A 22,547-nucleotide genomic window follows, 5' to 3' on the forward strand; every position below is an offset into this window, starting at 1 on the left:
AAAAAAATCCCTGACCTGGATCGTGGCGCTTCCTGACTTTAATGTGTGCTGATGTTGTTCAGGATGCGCGCATTTCCAGGACCTCATCACACACCCACAGGCATTTCCAAGTTCAGGTGAATGACATCCTCACTGATGGTCTATTTAGGCGCTCTGCTCTGATTGTCCAAATTCAGTTCGAGTTACTCAAATTGTTTCTCAAATTCACTGATCACATAGAGCACATCTCTTCAAATCGCAAGGTTAGTGATAGTGGAAACAGAGTAATCTGTCTTTTTGAGTAAAAGATGTATTTTTTCCCTGTCCAAACTCAGAGAGCTGCTTACCTCTTGCTATTTGTGAATGACCTTGTTATTTTGTTGTCCGTCAGTTATCTTCCTGCAACCTCTCACCATCCCCCAAATCTTTAAGTTATGACATCAGATTTTGATAAGTCGCTTGGAACTCTAAAAAAAAAGTTGCTTGTGCTGGTGAGTGGAAGTGTAGCTCTTCCTAGGCAGGGTCATTCTCTCCCGCACCCCAGTGCAACTTCGTAAGCATTCATTCATAGATAAACCCCCTGTGTAGGGTCTCTTTCTAGCGGTGGCTTTGCTGCTCCTGACCACTGCCCCTTCGCCCCACTGGCCGGTGCTGAGCTGTGGCTGGATTTTGTCCCCTACTCCCTGCAGTGCACAACATAGACAACCTGCCACAGCCACTGCGAGGGTCTGAGCTGCAGTAAAGCACCTTTTCTTCCTGTACTCTTTTTCTGCTTTAAAACACAATCTCTAAGTCTGTTTATGGGAAGCAGAATGTAAAGTAATAGGATAAGGTAGAGATGTTTGGGATTCTGACTTTCATGAGAACTCCGTATCATGAAATCAAGTTTTTAGCAAGGGAGATGTTAATCGTGTTTTCTGGAAGCCATTAAAAATCGGGTGGATGCTTTTTCTTCACAGATGACAAAAATCAGGAGAATGGGCAAATTTCCTTATATATATGTTTCCTATAAACTTGCAGTAGAAGGGACCAGAGAGACTTTAAATAAATCCTCCTGGCAGTTGGGTAGTCGGTAATACTTTCTTAGAGACCCCCTGCTGCCCCAGCTGTATCTGTTTCTTGAGTGTTTTGTAGGACTTAAAATTTTTCCAGTGCGTACTGTTTCTGTGCAGTCATTTGGAAAACTGAATTCACCCTTTCTTCCCTGTATTACTGTTCGGTCCAGGTACTCTGAGTTTATAGAATGAATGGACGCAGCAATCTGAGTAGTAGCCATCATTCATGTTACCGGTGGGGCCCGCCCGGTCACCTGCTACCAAGGGCCTTGGTGTTGAGGTTACTAGCTTCATACTTAATTCTAATTAGAATTCTTTCTTTCCCTGGGTGTTCTGTCTCTTAGGCCTTATCAGACTGATTTCTCTGAGCTGTGCCCATGCTAATATCTCGATGGCACTGAGTAGTTAATATATTAATATGATGAATATTTAAGAAAAAAGGCTGGATGCTTCAGGTTCAAGGCGGGTCTAATGGGAAAACTGTGTAGTCCCTTCGCGCCCCCTAGTGGTGGGAAGCCGGAGCCCTGGGGGGTTTCCTTCCAAGAGCTTCTCAAAGCCCCTTCATTGAACGGGGCCAGTAGATGTAGTAGTTTTCTTCAGATCGCCTGTGTCTGGGAGGTCTTCCCTGAGGAGGGGTGTTCAGCTGAGATCCTGGGGCTGTGCCTGGGTGCCTGGGATGGTACGGGTGGAGTAGGAATGCAGACGTTTCATGTGGGAGCATCTGTCTCTGAACCTGGCTGGACAGTGCCCCGGGGCGGTGGGGGCTGGCCCAGGAGGTGGTGAACAGCCGGGGCGTGGGGCAGAGCAGGAGGCGTGGGCTGTGCAGGAAAAGCCATCAAGAGATGTGAACCTTATTACTGAAATGCGATCATGTTTATTAGAGCGTGAGGCCAGGAAGTACAAATGTTTCTGGAGAACAAACCGCATTTGGTTGTGGTTTGACGGGAAAATGGAAATAAGCTATTGATCAGATTGCCTTTATCAGGAAGCGTATATGCAGGATTTGAATGAATATATCCAAGAGACTTTGGAAAACAGTTACCACAATATTTTTCTTATTTCCAGTTTGGGAAGCTGACTCCTTCAGGGGAATGGCTTAAATATTTATACTTAGAAATATTCTGAGCAGATTACTGCTTCAGAGGAAGAATTAATGAAAGTGTTTTTCAAAAAGACTGTAAGAGACGCATGACCAAAGCATATGTCCTCGCCTCCAGCTAGGGAGCAATGTCAGGAACTTTCTGTAAGTCCCGAGGATCTTTGGGAGATTTTCAGGTAGGATTTTCAGCACTCAAGTGTGCCTTCCACTTTAGAAAGTGTTTTCTGCTAGATCAGTGAGGCTGAACAGTTTGCTCTCGATGGCTTTAGTGGAACAGTTTTAGTTTTATATTAGGACACCACTTAGAGCTCTTCCAAGTTCTTGTGTTGAATGACCATTCTTTGGGAAGTATTTTCTAAAGAACTCTTTGCAATTCTTTGTTTCTCACAAGTTGCCATACAGAGTGGACTTTTGTAAATCAAAGTATCTAGGGTTCGCTTCTTTGCGGAAGCCCAGTAATCAGAAATAGATTTGGTACCTCCTTCCTCTGTCCTGTCCTTCTGCTTGTTTTGTGTTATGCATGATTTGAGCCATGAGCTCTACTAGCGAGCTTCACGGCAGTGCTGAGACTCCCAAGAATTGTGCTGGAATTTACCATGGGCTGAAGTGTTTCAATATTGGGATTTATCCAAAGGAAATCTGTCCTTGAACATGGTGAGTTGGAGAGGGTTCTGTGTTAAGTGCTGTATCTGTGGGCTCTAAGGCCGACAAGCTATCACCTGAGCATGGGTGGGCCTCATCTGTGAGCTGGATCTTCGCTACTGGCCCAGCATCTGCACCCAGGAACCCTGCAGAATGGGCTGTGCAGGTGGGCGGAAGGAAAGAAGAGCCTCGTGCCAGCGTCCCTCCCAGGGCTCAGCACGCCGGTTGGCCCCTTCTCCACGCAGACTTGACCAACTGCAGCCCCAGAAGTCACAACAAGCCTGGCCGTGCTCACGTGGTGAGAGGCGGGTGGGGTCTCCTTGCCCAGAGCAACCCCCATGGGTTAGCAGAGGCAGGATGGGTCCAGAGCACACCTAGGAAGAGAACGGACCCGACAGCAAACCAGGTCATGAACTCGAAGGGCATGGGTTGGGGGATTTTTTTTCTTTTTCTTTTTTACAACTTTCTGATTCTTCTCTTCCCTTGAATTTGTAAAGGTGGAAATGTCCTAGTTTCTAGGAACGATCTCTTAAACGCTCATCTTTTCTCCCCCTCCATGGATAATTGCTACAGCTCTTAACACGTATTTGCTGGAGAGGCACAATGTAAGGATTCCGAATATTGACTTTCAAGCTGAACATCACCAGGGTTTGAGAGAGAAAATCCGAGTTTGGAGAAGAAAATAAAGATTAGTAGCCATGCCTCCTGACCATGATTGCTTTACTCTTTCCTGCTTTAATGTTGAAATACTAAATGCAAGAAACAACAGTAATGATAGAGTGGTTACTGGAAACAATCTTCATGTTATGTTTAATTAATCAAAGAAGCACAGTATGGGACACCTGCGTGGCTCAGTGGGTTACGCCTCTGCCTTCGGCTCGGGTCGTGATCTCAGAGTCCTGGGATCGAGCCCCGCATCGAGCCCCACATCAGGCTCTCTGCTCGGCGGGGAGCCTGCTTCTCCCTCTCTCTCTGCCTTCCTTTCTGCCCATCTGTGATCTCTATCAAATAAATACATAAAAAATCTTAAAAAAAAAAAAAAAAGAAGAAGCATAGTATACTTTACGTTAACGTACGTACGTTCTTAGAGCGATCTGTGTATGTGTCCCCTGCAAAGGAGAATCGGTGTACACGGCCTTCCCTTAGGCGAGTGTGTCGGCCTCCAGCTGTGTGTCCCTCCCGCCTCTCCTGGGCCGCCTGCCAGCCCTGCCGCCATGATGTCAGGCTTCTCAGTGTGGATGGAGCTCCCAGGGGGGCCTCGTCACACAGTTTTTCCAGGACCCCGTGACACTTCCCACCACTTTCCCAGCAGTGTCGGCATTCAGGAAATGGTCCTGCAGATGTCTGATGGTTGTTGGGCTCAAAGAATCGCTCTTGTGGAATTTTTGGCTGAATCCCCACGCCACCCATTGACTGACTGTGACCCATCATTTCCCCATCACTGAGTTCTTGGTGAGCTCTGGCTCCAAAAGCAAATGCTCTCATTCCTTCAGTCATTTGCAGCTTTGTGTGGAAATTGAAATCTCCAGGCACCCATGACAGAAAGAAACAGCTGATCCGGCGTCACGTCCCGATCACGGCTTGCTCTCCCTGCGGCTGCTTCGGCCATGGGCGCACATGTCGGCCAGGCTCCGACGATGCCCACGAGGCTTTAGGCTGGGGATGGGGCCCAGTGACCCAGCCACCATCGTGCGCCGTGCTGTCAGTTTCTGGGGGGCACGCGCACAGTCTTGCTTCACGCCAGCGGTCATGTTCACCACTGCTTGGTTCATCCTGTCCACACATCGATTTTACTGAATTCAAAGATTGTGGATGAACAAAACTACATCCTCGCCTTTAAAGTGTTTACTTCCAAGAGATGGAAATGCAGCCACAAAATCTAGTTAACATCGCTTGTTGGGTCTGTTCTGCTTCGTAACAGATGAATCCAAGTGCACGTAGCTGCACAGGGGTCGACCACTGTGGTCGGCCCGCCTGGGGCAGTGGGACACTTCTGCTTGTGGGTCAGTGCCCTGCAAAGACCCACGGTCATATTGTTTCAGATGTGAAAAATTAATTCAGAATTTAACTGAAAATGTGACCCCATGCTGACCATTGAAACAGGCACAATATGGTCTCTGATGGTAAGACCCAATGCCTGCTTCTTTGTTGGTGGTGTTTGTCGTTGGTAATTATGTTACCCTTCAAAGTTGGAAGCTTCACATTATTTCAAAGTTAACCATCCCGGGAGCTTCATTTGAATTTGGATTTCTGACGTAGACGGAAGGGGTAAGGCTTTAGTGATGGATTTCCATTATGAACTTGTTTCCATAAGCATTTTAAAAGGAAGGGAAATGACTGATATTATAACAATCTTTTGTTCCCATATTTTATGGATTTAAAAAAAAATATCTCCTTGCTTTAGATAATACATATTTTATGCAAAGTTTTATGCAAAATTTTTTAAGTTGCTCCATCCATGAAACTCTATTTCATGCCCAATTTAGAACGGCTCATTTGGATGCCAAGATTATTCTCCATGGCTGTATTCTTTTGTCTTTATAATGATGGCATTTTGGTCTTCCTCTTTAAATTCTGAATTCCATCATTTGAGGCTGCAGTGGCGATCACTTGTGTCATAGGCGCATACACATCCACTTGTTTTGTAATTAGTAGAATACATTGCACTGACGTTGAGGAGTAAAACTGCTGAATGCAATTGCATCAAAACTTTTGTGTAATATTTAACCAACTTCTCTTTTCTTCCTCCATTGAAATGTTCTTGACCGGGATGAACACGGGCTGTGGGCTCTGTGTGTGCCCGGCACGAGTTCGTGGCTGCCATGTTTGGGACCTTGCCTTTAACACAGCATGGGGACTAGATGACTTGGGGACTAGTTCTCAGGGGCTCTGACTGTACGCGTCCTGCCTTGAGGTCCAGCACATGGGTGGCCACCATTGTGGTCTCGCTGTTGCAGCTGCGTATTCTGGCTTGGGCACGAGCAGCACAACCAGCTTCTGCTCTCCCCGCGATGGCTGTAAAGATCTGTTAACAGCTCAGAGAAGTCATCTGGCCCGCACGCAGTGAGCGCTGTTTGCCAGCTAACGGTGGAGATCTTGGAACATTTATCTTGTTGGCTGGCTCCGCTCTGGTGCCCGTAATTGCTTTGGACAGGGCACGGGCTATTAGATTATTCATGTGCACTTTTGTCTGAACGAAAGAGTGGGAAAGTTAAAAAAAAAAAAAAAAAAAAAAAACTGTGGGCGATAACCAGAGCCATGTTGGTGGAGGAGTCACTGCCTTCTTGGCTACTTAATTTCAAAGCTCTTGGGATGTACGGATTGCTTAAGCATTCCGGTGATCCTTGGGAAAGAATGTGTTCTTGTGCTCAAGCGAGGACTGGCAGATTTCGGAGTTCTGTTCCCGGCAGCATGTGGGAGTCACCCCGTGACATGTGACAAGTCAGTTAAGCATCAGAATCCTAGTGCTCCCACCTGTGAAATGGACATTAAAGGGGATAGGTTAATGCTGCTGAATTGTTTAACAGTTTGCTGGGAACAGGCTTGCTCTAGTGACCTAGAAAAACCGTGGACTGTGTGTGCAGGCTGACCTCATTTCTATTTTTGGCTTTAGCGCTGACTCAATGAGAAACTTGTAAGAATCAGCTAATCGGGCTCCGGGCCTCCATGCATTCCATGGTTAAAATGAGAATGAAAGCCTTATCTGCAGCGGGTCTCATAGTGATAGAGCCAGATAGTAATTAAGTACTAAAAATATACTGCCGAAGACACTGGAAACTCTTACACGGATGTGCCTCTCGCATTTCCTTACGATGCCCTGTCAGGCTTTTTGGGGAGACACAGTGCAGTGTTCATTTCGTTTTCGTAGCCAGCTGTTCGCCGTTCACATCTCTTGTTTCAGGTAGAATTTTCCCGCGTCCGAGGATCAGGGAGGAGGCCGGCGCGGTGACAGCGTGGCTGTGTCTCTGTGGTCAGCGTGGCTGTGTTTCTGTGGTCAGCATTCTCTGTGGCTGGAGCACACCCCTCCTGGTTCAGGTTAACAGTGAGCCTATGGGAGCCGCTCTCCAGGGAAACCAGTCCTGGCCCGGGAGGGCTTTTCTTCCCCAGCTGGCCCAGGCCTTACGGAGCAGGCGCCGGCATTTCGTGTGAGGTCCTGCGCGGAGGGCTCGGTTCCTTGGATGCCGCCGTCCACCAGGGCGTTCCAGGCTACAGGCCTTGATTTCCTTTAATCCATTTCCTATTTTATTATACCTGCTGGGGTTTGCCGTAATCCCCTCCGCGTTGATTTACACGCTGTTTCTGGACTCTGGACTCACACCTCCAGTGAGTCCCGCCGTCCGTACACACACATGTTGGAGTCCCACGTGCGGAACCACACTCTGCGTTTTGAAAACGCAACAGGCAGCGAATTTGCAGCAAGTCCCAAGCCAAGTGGTTGGGAAAGGGGGGCGGCGACCGGAGTCCTCGCCCTGACTCCCTCCGTCGGTGCCTCCGCGAGGTGCTTCTCGGGAACGCGTGGTGGCCTGCGTGTCTGGAGGTGCGTGTGGACGCTGTGGAGCGTGTGTCTCGTCGGCTTATTCTCACTCGAGCTAAGATAACTGGGAAAGAACTGGGTGCTCCGCCATCCAGAGGACCTTCTGCTTCTCAGAGTCCGCAGGCGATGGCTGTTCGCGCGACCCTTGGTCTCATAAGGTTGCGTTAGAGTCCACAGGCTGTAAAGAAAATAGGTTTTCTTGATTTCGTATTGTGATGATGGTGCTTTTCTGTTGGCAACTTAACTGTGGCAGTCTTCCTTAACTCCTGCGGAACCGGGTCACGGGCTCACCGATGCCTCTGGGAGAAATGCTGGGTCCGGGGCGGGCGTGGACACCTCTCCACTCCACGCTCTGTGCTGGTTGTATTTTTGCTTAATTTCTTGTGCTCACGTGGCTCAATGGACCTCGGAGCCGTCCTCTTGCCGCCATCCGGCCTCACTGGCTCCTCTCTCCTCCTCATGTACTTATTCTGTGTTTGTCCTTCAAGGGTCAGCCTGGGGCTCAGCGCCCCAGTCTTTCGGACTGTCCGAATAATAGTGTTCTAAAGATAATGTTTCTTACTTTATTTTTTTGCTCTGTGAGGGCAGAGACTATAGTTAAACTTGGATCATATCTTTGCAAAACTCACGTTTTAAGGACACCTTTGAAAGCCCATCATCAGACTGTGCGTTGCACAGAGAAGTCTCTGCCTTTCGTGCTGCAGCTCACACCGTGAGCTCCGTCTTCACAGCTCCTAGGAATTGGAAGGAAGAACCGACTGGCTTTCAGGGTCTTGGCGCTGTGCCTACTGTTTGATACGATCCCACTAGGTGACTGCGTGCGTGATCGGTTCAGTGAGAAAACCCCAACTTTTTCTCTTTTTAATTACCTGATAAAGTATTTAGCATTTGGTGTATCGTGCGTGGAAAGCATGTGCCAGGGTTTGGGGGTGAAGAGTCCTGCCCTCAGAGAGCTTGAAGTGCCGTGGAGAGAAGCCTCCCGAAACGGGTTAGTTTGCGGCGTCGGCTTTCAGATGCCGCGTAGACTTGTGCGGTGCTGGGCGGCACGTGGAAGGGTGAGTGCCGACTCATCTCCTCCGTTTGGTCCAACGCGCCTCCTCGCTGACCTGCCGCTGCTCCTCCACAGGGCGAAAGGGGCCTCCCAGGGTTGCAAGGTGTCATCGGGTTTCCCGGGATGCAAGGACCCGAGGGGCCGCAGGGGCCACCAGGACAAAAGGTAAGCTTGGCTGGGTCATGGGGGCGGGGGGTGTGCGTTTAAGGTGCTCCACACTCTTCTCATGGAGACACTTCTGTCTGGTTTCAGGGTGACACTGGAGAACCCGGGCTGCCCGGAACGAAAGGGACAAGAGTGAGTACAAGTGTGACTTAAGTCTGTGATGCTGTGGTGAGACGTGATCCAGGGACGCCTCCCGGAGCGGGCTCTCTGCCCCTCCCGCCTCCCAGCAGTCCTCGGGGCGTCCCTTCTCCTCGCCTGTCCCGTCGCCGGCCTCTCTGCCCGGCGCTGTGACCGCGTGGGGCCCGTGGGGCCAGGACGGGTGACGTGAGTGCTGGCCCCAGCTCCGCCCCATCCTCGGGCCGGCTTCTCCTGCCCTGTGCTTCTCCCGTGGACCTGCTTTATTTTGGGGGCGGGGAGATGACAGGTCTACGTGTCACTGAAGGAAAGGGCTTCCTGTGCTGTGAGAAGCGGTTGCATTTGGAGAGCTCACCTTGCTCTTCTCGCTCTGCCTGGGGCTTGGGCCTCCCCTCCTGGGAGAGGCCCAGGTGAAGACCTCTGAGAGCAGGGTTTGAAAGTAGAGAAGCAGGAGGACGCTCTCAGCATTTCCTTCTGCTGGTGTTACCCAGCTGGGGGGCAAGTAGCTGGCACTTCTGGGGTAGGAGGCCGCGGCCAGAGCCCTGGAGCCGCCCGGGGGGAAGGAGCCGCAGAGCTCCTCGAGGACAGGCCTGGCACTCTGCCCGCAGTGAGATGACTGATCTCACGAACTCTCGTCCCCAGCGATCCGAGATTTTAATGTAAATTATATCTGCGTATACATACATAACTTAATGTGTTTACGTGGATACGACGTCTATGACATAATATTTATACATGTAATAAACAGTATATCATTTCCCTAGAAATCACAGAGACATGAGGACAGTTCCTTTATGAGGGTGCAGCCTTGATTTTGGAAGTGATTCGAGCCAACGTTGGGTGTAGACATGCCGCCCCTGTGGGCTGGGCGCTGGCCGCCTCTCCCGCAGAATGCCCGTGGGCCGGGTGGGGGCCGCGGGCACGTAGCCGGGCGGGTGCAGTGGGAGGAGATGAGGCCCCATGCTCACTGCCCTCTCATTTCTACCCTTACAGGGACCCCCAGGAGCAGCGGGTTACCCCGGAAACCCAGGACTGCCGGTACGTAGATAAAATGCACGTGCTTCCTCGGTGAGACGCGTGATGGGCCTGACGGCACCATGCGGCGGTCTTCGTTGGGCAACCTTTGTACCTTCTCAATCGCAGGGTATTCCTGGCCAAGACGGTCCCCCCGGTCCTCCAGGTATCCCCGGATGCAACGGAACAAAGGTAACTTTGGGACGAGGTCCCTCCCTCACGCGCAGGCTGCCCTGCTTCCCGAGCTGACCATCGGACGGTGCTGTCCTGTGAACACGGTTTTACTGCCCCAGCTGGACAGACACCATCCCTCCCCAAGCACTTTTTATCTGATGAGGAGCTGCACGTTCCTCATATTTTGTTAGTTCAACAAACATGGAATTGTGCCTTTCTTTTTCATGGGCTCTTACCCTGTAGTCACTTTAAACATGAAACTCCTCGCCTCTTAGCTGTCGCTGACGCAGATAAAATGCCAGTATTCACCCGTGTCCCTGTTCTCAGAGAGCTGTCTTCTGTCGGGAAGGAGCACGGAGAGTGAAGCTGGTGACACATCGTTTTTAGGATGTGATTTTCACCAGCAAATGACGTCTCTCTGAATGGGGGGCGGAGTAACTGAAGGGGCATCTGGAATGATGTCCTGTCAGCCTTGCATCCGACTGACCCTCTGCTGTCCCCTAGGGTGAGCCAGGGCCTCTGGGGCCCCCGGGTTTGCCTGGATTCGCTGGAAATCCCGTGAGTATAGCACTGTTTCCGCTAGAACTTCCTCCTTTGGTTGTAATTCTTTTCTTCTCGTTCCCTTCGCTTTCCTTGCCTTGGACTTCCCTCTTCACGCCAGTGCCGTGTTCTGATCACTCTTCTCTTTTCCAGGGGCCGCCAGGGTTGCCAGGAATGAAGGTACGTCCGCACGCATTGCTGGGTTCATTGCAGGAGGAAAGCGGGGGCCGGACAGACACGTTCCCTTCAGGTCACCTTGGTTGACTGATTGCCCGTTAACGCGTTCATCTAACCCGCCCTGTTCCACGAGTATCCCAGTCGTAGGCACAAACTTAAATTTCAGGGTGTGAACCTGAGACCCTGGGTGCAGTTTCTGAGTAGGAAGTAAGCAGCAGTGGGAAGCACGGTGTGGTGGTGAGTGTTAGCAGATGGGATCCGGGCCAGGTTAGTGCTCTGCAGAGCCCGTCCCGGTGATGCTCCTTTCCCTGAGCCACGGGACAGACGTGCTCAGACGGGTATCCCGGCTTCACTTCAACGCAGGCGTCTTGCGTGTTGCGTGTCGTCTGGAGTCACTGTTGTAAAGTCTGTGATTCCTGCAGGAAGGCCCCATTCTGTTAGGCTAGATCCTTGGTGTCCTGCCACTGCCCCCTCCTTATTCAGAGTGAGTCCATGGCCTTTCTCAGCTTGACTATCCCCCTGCGTCGGGGGGGGACCCAGAACCCTCTGCCCATGGTGAGGAAGGGATGCTCTGAGCCCCTCCTGCTGTGGCACCCGGAGTGATGGGGTCCCTGCTGCCTCCCCAGCGGGGGCGGTTCCTCCATCCACACTTGCACAGTGAGCCGGCATGGGGTGTGGTCCCCGCAGGTGCATGGCCATGCCCTGGCCCCTCGGCATTCTTCCCTGGTCGTGGGGGAGCAGAGAATGCTGCCTGCGAGTCCTTCCCTGGCGGTGCGGTGCTGGCATAGTGGGGTTCCATGGCTCTCGCCGACCTGACTCAGGGTGCGTGCCCCGTGCCGCACGGCGGTTCCGAGAGCAGGGGCATCTGGGTGTTGGGTACAGTTCCCAACTTCCCGTTCCTCAACAGCCACACCAGAGACAACCACGTGTCTGAGTGAGGTTGCGTGTTCATGTGCCCCCGGGTCCAAGAACACCTGAGAAACATGATCGTCCCGTATCATGACCATCCCGTGTTTTAGTCAGGGCTCTGCGAGAACCAGAACCAGCAGGGGGCATGTGTGTATTTATGGATATAGGTGTGTGCGGGCATAGCTGTGTGACCTGGTAGATTTATTTTAAGGAATCACATGACTGTGTGGGCTGTCAACCCCAAAATCTACAGGGCAGGATGGCCGGCTGGAGGTGCGGGGAAGAGCCAGGGTCCCAGTTCAGAGGTTTTCTGGAGACAGAGTTCCCTCTTTCTTGGGGGAGTTCAGGTGTTTTTTTTTCTTTTCCCTCGTGAGGCCGTCCACTGATTGGACGCGGCCCACCCACATCATGGCGACTGACCTGCTCAGAGTCTCCTGACTTAAATCGTTATCTTCTCATAAAAATACCTTCACAGCGACATCCAGACTGGGGCTTAACCAAATGTCTGGGTACTGGGGCCTGGCCAAGTAGACACACAAAATTTACCATCATACCTTGCTTTTATAAAAATGCTCATTCAGGGGCTTTTAGTGACAGATAATCCTTACCGCAAGAGAATGCTCGGGGCCCGTGGCCCTGATCTGCGCGCTCCCTCCGTGTGTGCGGGATGGCTGCGGGCTCGGGCTGGGGCTCCTTCCACCGGCGCCTCCGTCCCGTCCAGCGGAGCCGCGCCTGCTGCACCAGGCACTGGGCGGTAAGATACTAGCAGTGACGGAGGCGGCAGTGTGTATACTCCAGGTGTAGACAGAGCCTTGCTCCTGGATTCCACACCTGTAACGCACGCCTCTTACTCGGCATAGAAATAGCTGAGTAATAGCCGACTGCTATTTCTTTATAGAAATAGCAGTAATTGTGACTTTTTTTCCTTTCTTCATCCCCTAGGGGGATCCGGGTGAAATCATCGGGTATGTGCCTGGGACCCTGTTGAAAGGTGAAAGAGGATTTCCTGGACCCCCAGGAGCACCAGTAAGCATTTGCTAAACAACTCTATGCACTCGAAGCGTCTCTCCTAGTTCCCATCTAATTCCATTTTCAACAACTTCCAGGGCTCGCCAGGACTGCCAGGCCTCCAGGGTCCTGTGGGCCCTCCAGGATTTACCGGACCACCAGTAAGTGTTGGGGGGAACCTCTCGGAGTCACTCACTGGAGGAACAGCTGTGTTGAAGGCACAGAAGTAAATCCGGTGTCATCCCGACTTACACAGTTGTTGTGCCCGGATGGAGAGAATGAGCTGCTTTCTTGGGAGAGTGTCAGGCACTTAGGACACTCGTATTCCAGAGCCCAGGGTGGGAGGCTGGTGATAGCCACCATGGCCCACACAGATAACACGTTCATTCCTAGAGGGCCTGGGTGCCTGCCTGTGGTACTGTGGCCCGAGGAGGCCAAATTCAGAGATGGACAAGGCCGGCTGTGCCTGGAGATGCACAGCCTGGAGATGTGCCTGGACTGAGCTCCGGGACATAAGCCCCCTGAGAGACCCCCACCCCCACCCAGGGCTCCCCTCTCTCGCTGGCCTCCTGCACAGCTGGTGGTTCCCAGTAGGACGAGGGCCCATCTCCTCCCACTCACACATTTTGAGAGCACAAGAGAGTTAATATGAACGAGACTTAGCCATTGGTTAAATGTCATGTTCACCAGCAAGGAACAATGTTCCCCAGACGGTAGCGTCCTTTTGCTAGCCTGCCCGACTGTCCTTAAGGGTCTGTCAGGCCGCCCTCCCGCCCCTCCCTATCCAATCCAGCAATTCTCATGTCCGTTCTCTTTTATATTCTCGCAAATAAATGGACTCATTTTTGCAAGAATGATTAGTTTTTTTGTTGTTGTTGTTTTGTTTTTTTAATGACTGAAAAGCACTCTGAAATTTTGTTGCAAATACAGGAAGGTTTTTCCTTCATTACGGCTTATGCACTTGAAGAAATCATTCAGCTTCATAGATAAAGAGTTATATCCACAGTGGGCGAACACCATTTCTGAACTGGAAGCTCTAGGGCTCTCAGAGTTGGGCTGAGAATTTCGTTCAGCATCTCTGCTCCCGACACGTTCTTGGATCAGGGGATTTCACAGGGAAGTGCCTAAGATTTTGAGGTGTTTCATCCCTGTTAATTATTATCCTGGGCTAATTCCTAGTTATTTTCCAAATCTTATAGATCCAAAGCACAGGATAAATTTAAATACTTCACAAATCTATAACTGCATTAATTCTGGGAGCCTTAAGGGAACTCTGGTAGAAAGAAGCACGTCCGTCTCACCAGGGTCGTGAGTGATCGTAAATTAAAACGCTGTCTCTTACAGGGTCCTCCAGGCCCTCCTGGCCCTCCAGGTGAAAAGGTAAAACTATTTTTCATTTGACTTTCTTTGGCATTTGTTTAAGGCTACTGCGAAATCACCGCTCTTTGCTCTAAAGTCTCTTTAAACAGTTTTGGAAAATTACATTTCTTTATCTATCTCTGTTAAACATCTGTCCATCCACCTGTCCCTCTCTCCATGCATCTGCCTGTCTGTCTGTCTGTCCATCTGTCTATCCATCCGACTGTCTTTCCTTCCAGCACCCCTTATGCGTTATTTTGGAAGCACGGATCTTTCCCTTAGTTTCCTATAGTCAGATTTTAAAAACTTTAAATTGAAAAAAAAGGTTTTATAGAATTTTTTCAATAACACTTTAAAGAAATTCTTAATGGACATTGAATATAATGTGATCACAACTTTGTTGAAAATTTCATGGTAATTGTTGAAAGAAGTTCTTGCCTTAACTCTATCCTGTTATTACATTTTCTGTATTTTATGTGATATTTATTAGATGATTTTGAGCAGAGTAACATGGAAGCCTATTTTTCATCAACAGGGGCAAATGGGCTTAAGTTTTCAAGGGCCAAAAGGTGATAAGGTGAGTACACATCGCTTTGGAGTGTTTTCATGTTTAAAGTCACGGTTCTAAGTGTAAAAGGAGCTGCAGCCTCGGAACCCTTTCTTGGTCCCCTACAGCCATATTAGGCTTCTCTGCACGTCCTTCATTAGTGTTTTCCTACACTGGAAAGCAAGAATTGTCTGACATTTTCCACCTGTGATCTGACCAGCAGAGAATACGATGAGGCCATTAATTCTAGTTCTCTGTACGTCGAGTTCAATCAGAATGTTTGCACGCAGTGATAAAGCCAGCCCTAGACTTTATTATAAAAGAGTCAGTTGGTAGCACGACTCTGCTAACCCCTGCAGCGACGGAAGGCTGCCATGCCTAAATGCGGAGGAGGTGAGCCACAGAAACAGCGAGGCACACAATGGAGCGGGGGGAGGGAGGCCGGGGTGGGGGGCGGTCCCTGATCCTCTGCTGATCTCTCTGCGGGTTTCCCTGGATCAGATCAGGGAAGCGGGGCTGAGCCAGTGGGGGTTCTGGGGATTGTGGCCGCGCCTGCCCCGGGGCCCACATCTCCACTGCTGTCCACACCCGTGTAGAGACCACCACTGGCGGGTGCCGCGTGTGGCTGAGGCCTGGGCAGGTCTGGACTGACTCTTGGCCTCTGGGTTCCACTCCGAATTTGGTCCAGTCTTTCCATAAACCTCACTGTAAGGTGACCCTGTAATGACACCATTGAATTCTTTGGATCTCGCTCATTGTGCCGTCGCTGGGATTCTGTACTTCCGTTGCACGCAGCCGTTAGGGTGCCCGAGGAAGAAAGTTCGTCAGGGCTGTCTTCCTTCTGGGGCACCTAAAGATCCCTCCTTTCTTCCCAGGCTCTCTGGGGCAGTCTGTGCCCCTTTCCTCCGTCTAAATGCCGTCAGACTGTGCATGTGTCCTGCTGTGGACACATAAACTGCCTAAAAACAGGCCTGGATGCATTGGGAGACGTGTCTGATTTTGGTGTTCTTCCTTGATGTGGTGGCTCTCCTGACTCCGCAGGGTCTCCTGGCTTCGTGTCTTCATGTCTTGACTGTGCTGTCTTCCTGCCCAAACTGAACTTTCTGCTGAGACGGGGATAGGTTAGGACAGAGATAATTTACATTTTTAAAAAAATAGATGTCTAGTTTTAGGCTTTTGTCTGCCTCTGCATTTTCTTCTTTGTATACTTAATGTTATGCCTCATTCATTCCCATTGTTTGAATCAACAGGGTGACCAGGGGGTCAGTGGGCCTCCGGGAGTACCAGGACAAGCTCAAGTTAAAGAAAAAGGAGACTTTGCCACCAAAGGAGAAAAGGTATGAGATGGATTTTGTCCGGTGAAGGCTGGCTTTCTAATTTGGACAAATGGAAGGCATATAGGGAAACGGGGTCCGAGTCCGGTTTCTCCGGTTACACGCACCAGTGACCTGCAGGGCAGGCTTATAGACTCTCCACCCCACAGAATCCGAGTGTCTGGAGAGCAGAAGCAGCTGGAACTGGGTTGGAGCAAGGTTGACCCCCGAGGGAGGGCTTCTTAGATGCGCCAGGTTGGGGCTGGGCTGGGCAGCGGCAGCGAGACCCGCTGGGGGTGGCGGGTCACAGCTGCCACAGACAGAGCGTAATTAAACCCACAGCCTTGCCAGTGTTGAAATTTGAATATTGGAGACCAAGGAGCAGTTCCTTGTTAACATAGCAAGAAAAGGAATTTTTTAACTTGCACGTTCAGTGTTTATAAAAATCAATACAGCCATTAGTGCTCATGGCTCACGCTCTTGCTCTTTTTAAAAAAATCCTTCTAGGGTCAAAAAGGTGAACCTGGATTTCAGGTGAGTACTCCGTTCTTGTTCATTGCTATTTTATGTGAATGTTTGTACTGGATTTAAGTTACAAGCTTACTCACCTTCTCTGTGATATTTGCATAATTTAATATTTTACTTAAATACCCTAGCGACGCTCTCTTTTTGTTCTTTCAAGGGAATGCCAGGGTTTGGAGAGAAAGGGGAGCCCGGAAAGCCAGGGCCCCGAGTGAGTACCCTCAGAGTCCTTTTGCTTCTTATGCGAGCACGTTCCTTCCTTTCCTGGAGTCCTGGGTTTACAGAAGCCTGAGTGGAAGACGCGGGTTGGGCTCTTCGGTTTCTCCCCGTCCTCTCCCGAAGGGCTTTCCTGGAGCCCGTGTGAGCAGGAATGAGGAGGCCGCCTCCATCTGAGAGTCCTTCCTGGGAGGTGGGGGCTCTGGTCTCTCGGAAGAGCCCCCCAGCCCCAGCCCACTGGCTTCTCATGGAGAGCCCCCGTTCACTTGCTCAGAGCACTCCGTGCCCGTTGCTGCTGCTTCATGAGCGGTCAAGAGCCGAGATGCTCAGATGCCTCCCAGCCCACGAAGCCTGGGGACAGGAGCCCCAGCCGCTGGTCTCCGGCTCCCACCCCGCCGTGATGGGGGGAGCTTCGTTGAAACGAATCCTCTGCTTATCAGCCACCAGCCCTTGCCATTCGGAAACTTCTCTGCTGTTCACTGTGCGGCCAGATGCCACGCTTGCCTTAGGAGATGGGGAACTCATCAGGCCCTGTTGTTTAAGCATTGACAAGTCCGCTTCTGCTGTCCTGTTTCTATAGCCAACCTGCGTAGACGGCATTGCTCACTCTGTGGTACTGTCAGCCTACGCAGCTTCCCGGCCTGGATGCTGGAGACTGTTTATTATTGCTTTCATGAAATGCTGAGATCTCTCTCCATCTTTATTGCACAGGGAAAACCTGGAAAAGATGGCGAAAAAGGAGAAAAAGGGAGTCCAGTAAGTATTTCTCTGTAATTGTTTAAAAAAATGTTTATTTATTTGACAGAGAGAGAGACAGCGAAAGAGGGAACATGAGCAGGGGGAGTGGGAGAGGGGGAAGCGGGCTTTCCGCTGAGCAGAGAGCCCGATGTGGGGCTCGATCCCAGGACCCTGAGATCATGACCTGAGCCCAAGGCAGATCCCAGAACCCTGAGAACATGACCTGAGCCCAAGGCAGACACTTAACAGCTGAGCCCCCCAGGCAGCCCTTTCTCTGTAGTTTTTAGGAGCAAACTGTTGGCTTGGCTGTTGATGGGTGCTTTCCGTGTCCCCCCACAGGGCTTTCCAGGCGACACGGGGTACCCGGGACCCCCAGGCCGCGAAGGTTTCAAGGTAAGCCACGACACTACGGAAGCATTCCCTGCAGCCTACGGTTCAGTTTCCTAAAACTCGGGGCTCAAGTAATAAAAATGACTGCCCTCCCTGTGAGCAGCACACGCCTTAACTTCGTGGTTTTATTGACGCCTGTGATTGTTTTAGAAAGAGGAGCATAAAATGTTCCACTCGTTCAGGTTTTTAGGTTGTTATGTGTCTTTTGTAGTAGATGAATTTTATCTAGTTTCGGAACAATAAAAAATGCAGACAGGATGAAGGAAAGCAAGTTTGTTTAACTTTCCCGTTACTGTGTCCTGTGCGTTCACGCGCACACACCCCTCTGGAACAACAGGCTGTGCGGAGCGTCCAGCTTCCTCCCTTAAGGACACGGCGTGGATGCGTCTGAGTGTACACGCGCAGCCGCCCGGGACATCCTGTGTCCACGCCTTGTGTTGCTTGGTGTGTGGGTCGTACCCACACGCTCACAAGGACAAGAATCTGTGTTCCCTTGTCTGGTCATTTCCCAGTCACGGATTCCTACACGCCCTTTTTCTGGGCGAGTGCTTGTTATCAAACTTTATGAAATATTTGTCGATGTGATAGGCAGAAAACGCTCACCGATGCGAGACTAGGTAGCCTGAGTCTGTGCTGACGGAAATAGCTTTGGAACAGCGTCTCCAGCACGACTCGCGGGTGGGGGCGGGCCTCGCAGTGCCTGAAAGCCAGGGACGAAGGGGAAGATCCTTCCCTGACACTGGCACTGTTGAGGAGGTCCAGTCTTGAAGGCTTTAAAAGGTAAGTGTGTTTAGGATGTTTTCACTAAGGTAGTTTTTAAGTCTCGCAGATACTTCTAAAGTCTCATATTCAAATCAGGAAAATTAAAGCATCTAGTGCGGGTTTACTGCTAAGTTTATTGCTGTGACTTAAAGGGGCAGCTGCATTCATGGGGTATGTGCAGGTCTTGGGACTCCTAGAGGTGTTATTGTGGGACTTACGTAAAACATCGGACATAGCACGATTAATTCCTTTGGGTTTTTTCTTCTAATATGAATGAAATTAAGGCTAAAGGTGATTAGAATTTATCCACCCAATGTTTTCAGGTCATGCTGGATTTTAGGGGGGGAAAGATGAAACCACAGGTTCCTTTCATTCTGATTTCCGGTGCAGGTTTAGACAGCCTGACGCCTAAAAACCTCTGGTATAGTGATTTCCTTAAGAAAACGTATTTAGAAATCAGAGGCTTTCATTCCATTTACGTTTATTTTATTGAAAAATCACCAGATACTAATTCAGCTCAGGAAGGACTCTGTTTGCATTGCCCGAGGTGGCGAGCGATCAGACACAAGGAACACCGTCAGCTGCTTTGTCACGTGAACAATTAGACGCCCCCCCCCACCCCCGCCCTGGACCCTTTGCGGAAATCCTTCCTTTTGCGCATCACGGTCCCGCAAAGCAGAGGGACCTGCGTCCGCTTTCGGTGTAGTAAGTGCAGGCGCTTTGAGTCCCTCACAGGAAATAACTTTGGTGTAAGTGGGCGCAGTCCTTATTTTTCTGGAACAAGAAGTTGAGCCATGGTCTAGTCAAAAAATAGAAGTATTTCTTCTTTTGTAGGGAGACAAAGGTGAAGCAGGTCCTCCAGGCCCACCCGGAATTGTGAGTAAAAGTAAAAGTGCTGTTTGGTCGTCTGTCGGGATCTGGGGCCACGTGCCTGACGTACGTGTGTGTGTTTGTGCGCGCGTGTGTGCGTGCGCGTGCGTGTGTAGAGAGGGCGTGTGTTATTTAAAGTCATAAACTTATATTCTATATTGTGTGGCGTTTGGTACTTACTTTTTATTATATTTTGATAATTTCTGCATTTCCTCGACCACAGACACTGGAAAGATTTGCCCGTGGGTAATGATAAGAGCAAAACTTTTGAAACTTTTCTTTTTCTGATGGTCCATTAAGGAAAATGCTGAAAGAAACTGACCACCCATCATTTGACTCTCCCTAGTAAAACCGTCTTCAGGCCTGCAGATAGCATTTTACTTCTCGTAAAGATGCATGGGCGGCACATGTCTTCTCGGGGTGCGCTTCCCGGAGCGGGATGGCTGCGGGGAAGCCCGGAACCTCCTCCTCCAGATGCGGGGCCCCTTCCGTACCTGTGACCTGGCAGCCACGGTCGAGTGGTCTGTTGGTGTCGTGGCCGCAGATTGTAATGACGTCTGTGAATTTAATTGCCACAAAGGAACTCTATTTTAAGGGCAATCTGCAGTATTTGGTTTTGTTGTTTCTCTTGGATTCGCCCGATTTAGAGTCGTGCTGACCTAGTTCACTGCTTTGTAGCACGTTCTTGGCCTGGATCCGTCTGTCCTTGAGGAAGTCCCCACTTGGGACCATTTCAAAAAACAAGAACAGAAACCAGCCACCACAACCGAAAACCTCTTGCAGGGCCCCGTTCGCGGGTCCCTGTGACTTCCCGCCGGGGACACGGCAGGGTGCTGTGAGCGCGCTCTGTCCGTGCTCTGTTCACTTAGCGGCTTGTGTGGACAGTTAGACATTCGAGATAAACCCAGCCCCCAGAATTCGCACTCTTCTGGCTCGGCCCGAGCCGCACGCGGAACGCTGCGGGAAGGCCAGCTGAGACAGGAGGAAGCAGAGCCGCGCAGGGTGCTGGGGGGGGGCGGGGTCCCTTTTCTGCTTCCTCACGACTCCCCCATCCCCGCTGTGCCCCAACTGTTGTTTCTTACCGTCCCCTTTCTTGCGATGGTTGCGGATGATTAGTCTCCCTGTGCGCTGCCGTAAGTGCAGCCAGCCACTGCCCTGCACTCTGATGGTCTCCTCTGTAATTCAGGCAATCGGCCCAGGACCCTTGGGAGAGAAAGGAGAGCGGGGGTACCCCGGCGCCCCAGGGTTGAGAGGAGAGCCAGGCCCCAAAGGTACATCCGTCTCTCCTTTCCCCTCCCCTTCTCTCGAGCCCCCGCCCCCTTCTCTCCCCCACTTCCTCCCCCTCCCCGCTCCTTCCCCCGTCTCGCCCCTCCCTCCCTTCCCCTCCCCCTCTCTTTTCCCGCCCGCCCGCCTCCACCCTTCCTCTGTCTTTCTCTTCTCCTTCACCTTTCTTCCATTTCCCCCGTTTGCACCTGCGCGCTCAGGTTTGCTAACAGCGACAGGCCTCGCAGGCCCGCCTGGCGACGGAGGCCTGTCTCAGACTCGGGTCCGCCTTCCGTCCTGGCGCTGGGGCTCCTGCAGCGTCTGCATGCAGCCCTGTAGGGCCCTGTAGGGCCGGGGCGCGGTGTTCCGCCCGTGCCCTTCCCTCACCCTGCGGGCCCAGGGCCCCGGGGCACAGACCCGCAGGCTCCTGTGTCTGACTCTCCTTCTCTTTGAAGGTTTCCCGGGATTGCAAGGCCAGCCAGGCCCTCCAGGTGAGTATCCTTGGCCGACGGTAGTCGGACGACATCTGTGTGGTTCGTGTCCCGAGTGTGTGTTTCACGTTCGTGGGTGACCTGCGAGAAATGGCTGTCGATTCTGTTGCACGTTTTTCTAGTAATGACGGCAAGGGTGTTCACAGCTCTGGTCGTTGACTTCGGAAGTCACAGGCGGCCATGGGGTTGTGAGTGTTCCTGGGGGGGTTCCCCTGTCTCTCCTCAAGTCCTCTCACCTCTCCCTGGCACGGACCTGCCCCCCAGTCTCCTTGACCCTGCCCAAGGACGCAGGCCCCGCAGGGCCCCTCACTGTCAGTGTCCACACTCCCTGTCTCCGGGGAGCCTTCGTTTCTCTCTTGGGAACAGACTCAGCTGAGACCCCCTCACTGATCTACCATCTCTGGTCTAGTTTATCCGTGGGCATCCCACGTGCCTCGCTGTACTTAGTGTGTGATCCTGCTGTGCCCACTGCTTAGTTCGTGGTGGGATTCCTGTGTGTGTGTACGTGTGCACACGTCTGTGTGTGTTAGCACGCAGGTGTCTGTGTGCCAGTGCTTATGTGCATGTGTGCAAATGTGTGTGTGCGCACATCTCCCCCAGTCCCTGGAGCAGATCAGACAGGCTGTGAGGAAAACCCACATGTGCACTGGAGTCCACAGCACAACCCAGTGCTCACGGTCCTTATGTTCTTGGTTTTGTGTGTGTTTTATTTAGTTTTGTGTTTTATACTTTTTCATCATTTCCCTTTCTGACAGCTCACCCGCTGTAATTTCTCCCAGGGCTCGTTCCTTTTTGCTGGAACATGTAACCCTCCACCCCGTCCGGCGCTGAGGACTTGCTCCAGCCCTGGCACGGGCACCTCACTGCCTGCCTTCCTGCTAAAGCTGTGGATCTCGCTTTCAAATCACCCTTCTCTGTTTCCATCCACTTTCTTTTCTGTGGTCATGAAAATGCTGACCTCCAGCCATCCTAGTGCACACGTCGCTCTGTGTCTTCCCTGTTGTCTGCCGGGTTTACTTCTGAAGCTTTTTTATGCCTGTTCGCCTTTTAACTTACAGTATTTTCAGAGGTCTGTGAAACTGCTCTGGCCTTATCTGCTCTCCCCTGGTCAAAGCCCGGCCTCGGACCCAGCAGCGCTGCACTCCGTGAGCCCTGGGGTCCTTTCCTGGGGCCAAGCTGGGTGCTTCCTCCCCTCCCGTCGTGGGGCCTTCAGCCCCAGCCCCCAGGGGCCTCCTTTGGTCCTGCTGGTGCTGATGAGCGCACATGAGGGTAGCATTTCTTCTCCTACGACTGCAGCTCCTGCTCTGGGATCGGTCGTCTTCCTGGGCACTCCCTCATCCTCTGCACTCTGCTCTTTAAGGCCACAGACAGCGTCCTGCTCCTGGTGGCTGGGGCTGGGAGCAGAGGCCCCAGGGGCGGCCCCGAGCGGGTGCTCCTGCCGGCACGAGTGGGAGATCGCTGCGCCCACCCGGAACGGTGGCACAGCCTCTCTCTTACCCCCAACTCCGCTTTCCGTGTTCAGACTGACATCACGCTCCGCCCAGAACATCGTCTTTGTCCTTAACTTTACTTCTAGGCTGTTCCATTTCCATTG

General features: G+C 51.5%; 1 protein-coding gene across 1 annotated transcript in view; it reads left to right on the plus strand.

The window, feature by feature from the left end:
- COL4A1 (collagen type IV alpha 1 chain) overlaps positions 1-22,547 on the plus strand; it is a 130,087-nt gene that overhangs the window by 69,756 nt on the left and 37,784 nt on the right. Inside the window, 18 exon segments of the mRNA XM_045081320.1 lie at positions 8,436-8,525; positions 8,613-8,657; positions 9,654-9,698; positions 9,804-9,866; positions 10,353-10,406; positions 10,542-10,568; positions 12,417-12,500; positions 12,581-12,643; positions 13,827-13,862; positions 14,377-14,418; positions 15,639-15,725; positions 16,209-16,235; positions 16,384-16,434; positions 17,151-17,195; positions 17,517-17,570; positions 19,164-19,205; positions 20,386-20,470; positions 20,918-20,953. Coding sequence (XP_044937255.1) covers positions 8,436-8,525; positions 8,613-8,657; positions 9,654-9,698; positions 9,804-9,866; positions 10,353-10,406; positions 10,542-10,568; positions 12,417-12,500; positions 12,581-12,643; positions 13,827-13,862; positions 14,377-14,418; positions 15,639-15,725; positions 16,209-16,235; positions 16,384-16,434; positions 17,151-17,195; positions 17,517-17,570; positions 19,164-19,205; positions 20,386-20,470; positions 20,918-20,953 — 976 coding nt within the window.

This window comes from Mustela putorius, unplaced genomic scaffold (assembly GCF_011764305.1).
Source record: "Mustela putorius furo isolate JIRA1106 unplaced genomic scaffold, ASM1176430v1.1 tig00000551_pilon_pilon_pilon, whole genome shotgun sequence".
Classification (NCBI taxonomy): Eukaryota; Metazoa; Chordata; class Mammalia; order Carnivora; family Mustelidae; genus Mustela; species Mustela putorius.